This window comes from Osmerus eperlanus, unplaced genomic scaffold, assembly GCF_963692335.1.
Source record: "Osmerus eperlanus unplaced genomic scaffold, fOsmEpe2.1 SCAFFOLD_301, whole genome shotgun sequence".
In the NCBI taxonomy this organism is placed as follows: Eukaryota; Metazoa; Chordata; class Actinopteri; order Osmeriformes; family Osmeridae; genus Osmerus; species Osmerus eperlanus.
Window position 1 is genome coordinate 18,795 of NW_026911150.1, and position 11,707 is coordinate 30,501.

The 11,707-nt window shown below is 53.6% G+C and overlaps 1 protein-coding gene across 1 annotated transcript in view; it reads right to left on the reverse strand.

The window, feature by feature from the left end:
* The window catches only part of LOC134015711 (ankyrin-1-like), a gene marked incomplete at its 3' end in the record, with an annotated part of 30,112 nt that extends 18,679 nt beyond the window's left edge, over positions 1–11,433 (reverse strand). Inside the window, 1 exon segment of the mRNA XM_062455268.1 lies at positions 11,245–11,433. Within this exon segment, the coding sequence (XP_062311252.1) occupies positions 11,245–11,433 (189 nt within the window).
* Positions 11,434–11,707: the final 274 nt, after the last annotated feature.

The following is an 11,707-nucleotide window of genomic DNA, read 5'->3' on the forward strand; positions in this document are numbered from 1 at the left end:
GGGGGAGAGAGTGAGAGAGACGGCGCAGTCCCGCTCCCGTGCTGACATTGACTGACTGACCGGCCAATCGTCCCTGACACAAGTCCGGACTGCCAAGTGCTCTAAAACTGACAGGGACGCGCGCGCCGGATGAACGCGCGCCGATATCACCCGAGTAACCGCACGGACACACACTCACTGGGAGGTTACGCGAGCACAACCGCACTCCGCGGTAACGGCGATACACACGTTGACGAACGCGGGTGGACGAACGCACACACACACACACACACACACACACGGAGACACGTGCGGAGCGTGCACGCACATGCAGACTTGTTACAAAGTCAGCGCATGCAAAGACGACGCTGTCTCAGAGCCCATCAGGCATGGGTACATGACATATGTTCCTGCCAGCGGGGGTATACTGACACCGAACACACATGCGTACATCTCTCTCCGCACGCACGCACGCACACACGCACACACACACGAGCAGAAACGAACAGTACACTACGCAGTCGGCTGAAAACACGACCCCCCCGCGTAGATATCCACCCCGTGCTCACACACACTGTGTATTTGGAGCCTTGTCATCTCTACCCCCCCCCCCCCCCCGTCATCATATCCCAGAAGCCTTTGCTGCCCCGCCCTTGCAGCAGGGCGCAGGATGAGGAATAGCCTTGTTAGCGCCTTCACAAATGGGGTGGAAGAGGGGATAGCAGGGAGGAGTGATGTATGGGGGCCGGAGCAGGGCGTGAGGAGGAGGGGAGAGGAGGAGGGGAGGAGGAGAGGAGGAGGAGGAGAGGAGGAGGAGGAAGAGAGGAGGAGGAGAGTAGGAGGAGAGGAGGAGAGGAGGAGGAGAGGAGGAGGAGAGGAGGAGGAGGAGAGGAGGAGGAGGAAGAGAGGAGGAGGAGAGTAGGAGGAGAGGAGGAGAGGAGGAGAGGAGGAGGAGAGGAGGAGGAGGAGAGGAGGAGGAGGAAGAGAGGAGGAGGAGAGTAGGAGGAGAGGAGGAGGAGAGGAGGAGGAGAGGAGGAGAGGAGGAGGAGGGGAGGAGGAGGAGAGGAGGAGGGGAGGACGAGGAGAGGAGGAGGAGAGGAGGAGAGGAGGAGGAGAGGAGGAGGAGAAGAGGAGGAGGAGGAAGAGAGGAGGAGGAGAGTAGGAGGAGAGGAGGAGAGGAGGAGGAGAGGAGGAGAGGAGGAGGAGAGGAGGAGGAGGGGAGGAGGAGGAGAGGAGGAGGGGAGGACGAGGAGAGGAGGAGGAGAGGAGGAGAGGAGGAGGAGAGCCGGGCCTTGAGCTGGCCAGCCTGTTGTGCGGTGCAGTGAGGCAGCACGGCATATTAACGAGGAGCTGGGAACCAGAGGGTGGGAGACACTAGAAGAGCATCATGAGTCCTGAGCAAAGTGAATCTTGAATCTCAGTAGGACCGATGGCTTTGAAACCTTTGGTTATAAATCACGGCAAGAGGCAAGATGGCTCCAGGAAACACGGCCGCACGTGTGTGCACGTGCGAGCGTGCATGTGTGTAGGGGGGGGGGTGTGTGTGCAAATGTGTGTGTGTGTGCGGGTGTGTGTCATATCCAACCATGTCTGTCTGTGTTTGTGACAGCAGGTCGTCACTAATCACTCAGTGGGTGTCGTCTTACGGCTCAGAGGCCCGCTGGGAGGGAGGGGGGCGGGGCGGAGGGGGCAGAGGGGGCGGAGGGTGCGGAGGGGGGCGGGGGACGCACGCAGAGGACGAGGCGGGCGCAAGGTGGGGCAGAGGACGGGCAGCCGCCCCCCCCCCCCCCCCGACTCCCTCGGAAGAAGTCGGCAAACCGTTTGGCGCCGGGAACGACAGCCGCGCAGTAACGCTGTGTCAGCCCTCGCTCGCCCGGCAAACATGGCTCATCCCTCAATCGCGAATCACAATGGAGCTATTAGCCCTCAGCGGGTCAGCTGACACGATGCAGAGCTGTCCGATAGCTCTGATTCAGCATTCTGCTCCAGCCGAGGTGGGCCGTCGAGCCCGAGAGGAGCCATCCATCGGGGGGGGGGGGGGGGGGGGGGGAGGTCAGGGTCATCCCCGAGGCTGGAGGTGCACCAGGGGTTAACACATTCTGTGTCGATCCCCCCCCCGGGGGCCGTGGCTGTTTTCCATCAAACGTGAGAGCGAGAGCGAGTGAGGAATCCAAACGGGGAGGAATACTAAACAAGGTTCTGACCTCAACTCATTAGTGGCTAAAACGCCCCAAGTTTCCCCGGGGCGCGTGAGATATGGAGAGTGGAGATCACGCCGACACACACACACACACACACACACACACACACTCAACACCATGCTGTCTGGTCATCCAGCCTCCATTCCTGCCAAGCCCTTTTTGCAAATGTACAGTGTATACGACGGAATCAAAACAAACCCGTGACCAATGAGGCTGGGGCACGGCAACAGTAGTGCTGTGTCATGTATTATGGGATGGCACGTAGACAACCCAGCAACCCCATTCCCTAGGCCTGTGCTCTACTAAAATGATTACACAGGGGCTGGTCGAGATAGCAGCCAGACATGTCGATAGACAGCATCCCTATGATAACCTTTTCCTCTAACACTGTGTTCAACCAACTGATTGAGCAGATGCACAAATACAATGGTCAGTGTGTCTTGAAGATCATGTTTGGCTTCACATACGCCCTGTAGTTAAAGAGAGACCTAGTTTGTAGACGCTCCTTTCTGGGGCCCGTGGCTAAACCAGTCGTTCGCTGTGATGTGGTGTGATATCAGCCAGCCATGTTGGCACATATCCCCAGGGTCTGTTTGGTTCACAATATATTGGATATAATATAGGAATGTAAGAATATATATTATAGAATATATACAAGTGTAGACAGAGGTACTGTTCTCGAACAAAGCTTCAATTAAACGGACTCAGACGAGAAGATGGCCATGGGTCACAACGACCACTTTGGCCCAGAGTGGAGAGCCTAGGTTGCTGTCCTACGCGCCAGCTGGTGGCTACTTCAAGGATAAGTGTGCGTATGTGTGTTTGTGTGTGTGTGTACCAGAGTGGACAGGTGTGGAGAGGAACAGCCTGCGGCATTGTTTGTCCTTATCAGTGTGTGGTGTGTGTGTGTGTGTGTGTGCATGTGTGTGTGTGTGTGTCACCTTGCTCCTCCTCCAGAGGCTCCTGGTGCCGAGCCAGCACTGTCCCTCTGTCACTCTGTCACCCCCCTCCCCCCCCGTCACCCCCTCCCCCCCAAACAGCTGAGTCAGGCACCAGGATTCCATCATCGCAAGCCCCATATACGGGAACACCGAAACAAAGGTTGTGTGCGCCGCGTGCGCGCGCGTGTGCGTATTTGTGTCTATGCACACAGTTTACCCCCGAGAATCCATACATGTCAGATGATAGCCATCCATCAGCTGCTGCAACTCAACCCCCGGTTCGGTCCCGCCCTGTGCGGCCGCGGGGGAGTCTGTGACTCACGTCTGTCCTCTGTCGCTCACCCCTGAGCGGCTTGGACGGCTACTGTGAGTGCCCCCCTCCCCCCCCCCCAGTAAAGGCCAGGGGCAGGGGCACTGGCCCTGGCTGCCCGGCGCCTAGCACCCAGCTGAGGAGGAGGACCGAGGGAGACCAGGCGGAGGGCGAGGCCCAGAGTTAGTCATAGCGTATCATGGGCTCTGCCACAAGCACACCAACACTGACGAATACACCCCCAAGCAGAGGGGGAAGTGAGACATACGCCGAGGAAGAAAACCGAGAGAAGGAGAGAGAGGGAGAGAGAAAGAGAGAGCGAGAGGAGCAGAATTAGTAGGGGAAGGGTATAAATGAGAGCATCACATGAAAGAGGAGCAGTTGACCTTTGTGAAGGGCACATGAATACTGCAATCCCCGGGACCGTACAGGCCGGCCAAGCCCACGCCACAACCCACAACCCCCGGATCCCAATCTCCCTTCTCTAATCCCGCCGTGTGAACGTGTTCGATTGAAATTTCCTACGGTGCGCAGAACTCCTCCATTCCAAAAACGTTTTTTTTTTTCCTGAGCATGCGCAGCAGGGGCAGGTGTCATGGTGGACATTTGCACTGGGGCTCACCGGACCACGTCAAAGTCATTATCGGAAGCGGCGAGGGTGGGGTGCGTGCGTGTGTGTGTGGGGAGGGGAGAGCGCTCGCCACTTAGGAAGCGCTCTCTGTGAGTTAATGAGGCAGAACGTGACACAACACACAGAACATAACAATTGGGTATGGTGTGGCGCACGCACGCATCTTAACCAGTCGACCAACGACCTCACACGGCCCTACCTCTGGGAAGCTCATGTTCTCTTCGACAGACACACACTGAGCCTAGCACACGGACGTACGTGCGGCGCCGAAACACACATATATTACACAAGTACCCAAGAGGCCCAAAAGGTACTGTTCACAGGAAACTGCAGCCAACGAGCAATGACAAGCCCCATGTTTGTAAACAATATCTAGACCACAGACAGTCCTCTATAATAGTCCCGTAGCCACTAAGCAGGGTGCTGACTATCAACCAACTGACAAAACAAAGCTATGGCTTCGTGCCAGGTGTTTGAAAGTGACGTGTTGCTAATACTACCACGCCAGTCCTCCTTCAGAGCACGGCCCAGCGTGGAGCACCAGGGCTGGGCAGATGGACAGGACGGACAGGCCTCCTCCGGTGGCTATCTGCCTTTTCATAGCCAAGCCACCCCCCCTTCCCTCCCCACACACACACACACCACCCCTCTCTTATCCTCTCTATTCTGTCTCAGAGAGCGGTCCGTTCTGGGAGTGTGTTATTCCGCCTGTAGCGTATAAACACAGAAGGAAAAGAGAGCAACCGACTGTGCCACAATCCCGATATAATGGTATGTTAAACCCCCACCACACACACACTCTATCTCTCTCTCCCTCCCTCTTTCCCTCCCTCTCTCGCCCTTTCTCTCTGCTGTGTCGAGGCACCGAACTGGAAGTTCCCTGACTGCACTCATATAAATACTTCATCCCTGATTCAATTTTAAACTGTGGGTGGAAGAGAAGAAATGCGAGCAGAACGAAGGGTTGCGCTTCCCCCTTTCCTCCTCACCCTTTTCTCCATTATCTCTCTCTCTCTCTCTCTCTCTCTCTCTCTCTCTCTCTCTCTCTCTCTCTGTGTTTCCCTCTCTCTCTAATGGAAGTCAGGGCGAGAGGGGGGGTGGACCCATTAGCTTGCCTTTTGTTCTCTATATAGGGTTATTGTAGCTCCTGGCTTGATAGATTTGATTATAAATGAGAGGTAAAAAAGTAATTGCATGTTTACCGTCCAAGTCAATCGCAGCTGATTTGCATAATGTCGGAATAAAACTGTGGGCGAGGCACTCGGGCAGGCGTGCAGAGAGGAAGGAGGACGGCCACGCGACAGATGGAGGGAGACATAGATAGCAGGGGGAGCAAACTGGTCCCAGACATGGGACGAGAAACGGAGAGGATGACCAATGGGAGCCAGAGTTTGTGTGTGTGTGCGTGCGTGTGTGTTTTTTTGTGTACGTGTGTACCGCATGTCTGTGCGCGTGTGAATGCGCGCGTGTCTGCGTGCCGTAGGTCTGTTTACAGTATGTGTAAGGGTGCGTGCGGGGATGCGTGCGTGCGTGTGCGAAACTCATCCCGGTGATCAGCTCTCTGTCAGAGAGCCAGCCGATGAATCAGCTCTAACCCGATGATCCATCGCCAGTCGATACGGTCCCTCGCTGCAGGGGGACAGCCATGAGAGGCACAGCCACAGCCCCCTGAACAGCCTATCGTAACACACACACACGGCAGCCAATCCCAGAGCAAGGACACTGCTGCGACGCGGCTCGCACGGACGACGAGTTTGTTCACCTGCCTCAATGATCTCTTCGGCTTTACTAACACATGCCCTTTGCTAGGAAATGTATGACCTAAACAAACGCCCCCTAGCACCTCGGTCTACAATGTGCATTGTCCAACTATCAACACTATGCCCTTAGTACAGCCAGTTTTATGCTCCCAAGCAGGGTTCGAAGTGACCTATGAACTTTGCGGAATCCACCCCCTCCCAAAATATTCTGGAATATTCTATCTGTCTATTTTTCTTTTCATGTTAGGAAATCTTATGTTTGGAATTTAAGCATTTTAAATAAAAATTTCACTCGTCAAGCTGCAAATATGTCAAGCCCTACAGACATGACCAATTATAAAAATGCCAATGTTGATATAAAAAATGATAGTCCTACTGTCTTAGTAAAGAGCGTTTCAGGGCCCACCAGTCGCCCCTCATTTCGAACCACGCCACCCCCTATCACACGCCCTTGGGAGAGCAACCACACTAGTCTCTGCCTGGGGCAGATACTGATCTCCAACCCGTCTCTGGAAAGGTCTCCTTTCACCCTGTAGCTTACAGCATGTATGCATTCATAGCAGAGTTGTACTGTAAGAGCTGCGAGGGAGGTGTGTGTGCGTGTGTGTGTGTGTGTGCATGTGTGTGTGTGTGCGTGTGAAGTGGTGGGGGGTGCCCAATGGCAGCACTTCAGCACATTAGAAGGCTCGCCGGGACACATGATACACATGGACCTTGAGGAGGGATAATTCCATTGCGTAACCTCCGCCCCATGTCTCCTAATGAGAGGAAGCCAGCTTAGCTCGTCGACTAGCTGGCTAGTGACGGGTCGACTGTGATTACCATCCTCCATGGAAACCTGGAGAAATGGTCGTGGAGACCAACGCCCAGAGTGACTAGAAGGACATTGCATCAATGAATCTATGAGGGACTTGTTCAGAGGCATTACTCGTTGAAATGAAGGATGGTTAATAGTCCTGTTGTCACATCTACTGTTATCGGTCTATACCAGACCCCACTGATGTGCGGTTTGTAGCGTAGCTACACGTGGCCGGTGTGTCGTGCCGTTTCATTGGTCGGTTCCTCTCCCCAGTCCTGCTGACTTGGATGTCATGTCGAGTCACCCTCTCCTCCCATCCCCCCCTGAGGTACTGAGGTCTCACTCCCGTGCTGTATGGCACACTCTAATCTCCATGGCAACATCCATCATTTCACATTCCTGCTACTTGACCCCGGGGGTCATGATAAACTTTGCACAATAGATTTATAGCCATTACCCCTCCCCTGCATGAGAGTGCTCTGATTGGCTAGTCCTCCGGCTGAGGTGATGGATGACCTGATGAATGGGCGGGAGGAGGGGGGAGCAATTTGATAGGTGAGATCTCCGAATGAAACATCTCCCTAGCAGGGATTGGCAGAATGAACTCCCAGACTTCCTCAAACCTGAGCAGCCAGGGCTGTGTCCCAAACCCTCCTTTGCAGCTGCCACAACTAAGGCAATGATATCTACAGATACTTCTAAAAGTATTTCAAAGGTATTTCAGGTGTGCCATTTCAAGTTACGGTCTCCGTTTTAGAGATGGCCAAATATCCGAGCCAGGGTTTTCCAAACAGAGGTGCGTCAGTGACCCAGGTCAATGGACGGCTGGTGTTTTTTTGCCCCTCCACCCTCCAGGTGAATCCTCCCCACTCCAGCACTCCTCTCATCTCATCCGTGTCCTTTCAGACCAGCGGGCTGGACAGAGACAGACGGCGAGAGAGAGAGAGGGGAGCCAAACCCATCTTAAAAAACAGCCAGTCCTGTGCTTCCTAGCTTATTTCGGTGAGGTGGAACAGGGGGATGACTCAGGGACTAACAGATGCTGTGGAGAACCCCCCCCCACCACACCCTCCCTGTCTCCCCTCTGGATTAGGTTGGCAGGGCGTCTGTTGGCAGAGGGCCAGAGATTTGGGCTAAGAATTCAAATGAACTCCAGCAAAGTTTCCTAGGTTCCGTGGCAGTTCAGATGAAGCTCTTGATTTGTTGATGTGTTGATGCAGAGAGCGCTGTGGTCCTTCTTTAGGAGCTGTCGGATGATTTTCTGGTGTGTCTGATTTCATCACATTAACAAGCCATGAGACCTAAAAAAGTCACAAGCATTTAGAGGAATAGATATATATAGGCTACAGCAGTGGTAGCCTATATATATCTGCTCCAACACACCTGATTCAAATGAATGGTCGTTAGCAGGCTTCTGCATAACTAGATAACGACCCGTTCATTTGATTCAGGTGTGTTGGAGCAGGGAAACATCTAAAACGTGCAGGACAGGGGGTACCTGAGGACCAGGGTTGAGAACCACTGGTCTACAGTAGATAACATCAGCTTCAGTATAATACAAATCCTCACCAACTGTGGATGTGGTATAGACTAGTATGTAACCTTCTGGCATAAACCAGAAGCACATTTCAGACTGTTGACAATCAATTGTTACCCCACCACCACACACACACACACACACACACACACACACACACACACACACACACACACACACACACACACACACAATGCTCTCGTAAGGAGCCCCGGGGTTGCAGCAGCTGTCAGTCCAGCTGCAGATGAAACATGTGGAAGAAGGCCTTCGGTTGGTCGACCCCCCTTCTCACTTCTCATCTGTCCTCCACACCTCTCGCCCCTTCTCAACTCCTTCTCTGCCTCCGTAACTCCATCCATCTTTACTCCCTCCCTCCTTCTCTGCTTCCTCCCGCCCTCAGCTCTACTTTCTCCCATCCATCCCTTCTCTCTCTCTCTCTCTCTCTCTCTCTCTCTCTCTCTCTCTCTCTCTCTCTCTCTCTCTCTCTCTCTCTCTCCCCCATATCTCGTTCTCTCCCCCTCTCTCTCTCTCTCTCTCTCTCTCTCTCTCTCTCTCTCTCTCTCTCTCTCTCTCTCTCTCTCTCTCTCTCTCTCTCTCTCTCTCTCCTCTCTATTGTCATGACATCATTGGAATGTTTGTGAGCCGTACAAGTTGTCTGGTATGGCTTTATCACCGCATGGCGACTACACGGCCAAGCTGCCACCAACAGCCGAGTCAACAAACTTGAGTCATCCGGAAGCATGGCTGGAGCGCGAACAGCATGACATCCGTAGCTTACCAACGTCTCTCAGTCATAGAGGGGGCTCCTCTCGATTACTCACTAATCTGTCGATTAATGCTCTTGACATGGTGGTCATGTTCACTGAGGTACAGAGCCCACTGTAACAGCAGGCACTTGTGGGTCTCCTTGGTGCTTGAGTAGTGTACAGTTAGGGCCCAACCGAGGAGATGTACGTACAACATCGACCCCCCTCCCCCCCGTCTTGTGTGTGGGGCTGGTGTCGTATCGCATGCTCACCTCCTTGCTCCCTTAACGGGATTACGTCGGCATTAAAGGGCGAGACCTCACACATCTGTCTGGTCTGGAGCACATTGCATCGCCATGGGAGGGATTAGAAGACGGCTAGCTAGATAGCTCTTTAGCAAATGAACACTAGAGGGAGGGGCCTGTGCATATATCGCATGCGGTCCATTGTCAGGCTTGTTTTGCTATGTACTGCACGCTTCTTAATGCTCAGCGGGAGGTAGGAAGCCACTGAGCGTGTGCAGCGGAGCCCGTGAGACCGGGGGGATCCGAACCTCCGCTTCTCCCCGTCCACCATACCCGCCGTTGCCATGGGGAACCGCGTCCAAGGCACCCTAGCAGGGATGCGGGGACAGCTACTGGCTGTGGGCAAGGACACACACAGACGTGTGGCTGTGCTGTGCATACATGTTTATGAAGCCTACCCCTATGCACACGCAAAGTACTGTGTGAACGCCATGCCCACCAGTCGATACAAATACATTCTCTGGCTCAATTTCTTACTTCGCTGTATTTCATTTTAAATGCCATTTTCCTTCAGTAAATAGAGTAATAATGATTTGGCCTGCGCTGCACCTAGCAATTAGCACATATGACAGCGTATAAGGAGATGTTAGCTAAATTGATCAAATACAACCTGCCAGCGGTGCTGCGGGTTGCATTTACATCCGCTAGATAAAGTTGAAGCCAAAATCACATCAACAGTTACAGTAAACCAATTTGAGACGGCATAACTAAATGAGTGGGTAGGATCTTACAGATCGATACTTCCACCAAGGTCAGGTGACCAGCAATAACCGACAGCGGGGGGAGATGGGATTGCTGTTAGCGACAGCTTTAAACTTGAAGTTAACCTCCACCTCTGACCTCCTCCTCTAATATTTCACACAGAGCCATAAACTAAACCGTACGCCTCCTACCTATCTGACTTTGAGGCGGTGTGTTCCTATTCAAGAAATGCTCTCCTGTGCAGGATGAGAACGAGACAGACATTCCGATAGCATGGTTCTGGGCCGCAGTGTAACTTTAAGCAAGAAGGGGTAAATATAGCCTGTATCTGAACTAAGAGGTGCTTACAGATCAATCTGACCTTGCTTCATTCTGCTCCCCCTCCTTTGAGATGCGTGCACACACACGCGCGCGCGCACGCACAATCCCATACACAACCTCCCGATCACACACACATGCACACGCGCGGGTCCCTTGGAATCTGGGACACTCTGCCGTTTGAGCCTCACACACGTAGGCACGCGTAAACATGTCCCAGCATACACTGGGAGTATATTCCAACTCTTGTTCCACAGGAATCTAGGGCGACGTATTTACTCCCTACGAATGCACGGGCCTGTAAATCAACCGGCTGGGTTAGGTGCCTCGTTTCATGGTTATTAGTAACTGAGCCTTCTGGATTACAAGCGCCATCTCTGTATTGAGCGATACGGCCCTTTAATCAGCGCTCCACAACGACAGCCCCCAGGCTAATTGGCACGCACCGACGTGGCACCGTTTTCTTTCTATGCGGCTCGCGGAACTTAGAGCAGGGCGCCAAGTTCTCTGGCCTTCGCTTCCGAATCCTAGCTTGGGTCCGATCCCGTGTGTCTACGGCCCCCACAGCGCCGTTCCTCCCTGGGACACTGCTACCTCAGTCAGAGGGGCAGTTCTCGAGGAGCCCGCGCGCCTCTGAGCGCACACTCCAATGGGTTCATCTTCAGAGGTCTGGTTCCAGGAGGTTACATAAACCATGGCGCCGCGCGCACAGGCACACAGACAGCCGCAGGTCGGCTCCCATACGGTACACATCCGTTGTTCACAGACAGACACATCAGCAGGTCTTATTGCGGATGATCGAAAGGAAACAAACACCTCAAGGAGCATGGATATATTCAATCTCTATGTAGCGCCCACCATGTGTGCACCACGGCCATTTCAAACAGATGCGAGAGCCAAAGATCACAGGGCACAGAGTTGCTCTACGACACTGTTGCACTGTGATCTCATCTACACTGTTCAATGTAACATAAAACCCGCGAGTTAAGGAAGAGAGGGTAGGATCGCCGTGTACAGCCTTGCGGCTGAACTCGATTAACGCCTGGAAGCCGTCGAACGCTCCAGAACACGACGGGTTTCTCCGGAGGATTCTCGCGGACGTCAAATTCCCCAGCCACAGCCCGACAAGGCTCCGGAGGGACATGGCGCTCACCGAGGGCCATCGGTGCAGAAAGGATTCCTTGGGACTGCCATATCCAGCCATGCAGAACATTGGACGGCTGGAAAAAGGCAACGAGACGACGTGGAAACACATTCCTCGTGTTCCTGGTTGACGACCATGTTTGTGTTCGCTGGAGGGTTATCGATAATCACTCCGCGTCGAGTGTCGATCGGGAAAGATTCGATCATGTCTCGACGATATTTCCACGTCAACATAATGACAAACGCACATTTGGGCACACTGATGCCTGCCATTTCTAGCCTGCAGAAAACGATCCTTCTGGAACTCTCTCTTCCCTGCATCCCTTCGTCCTCTT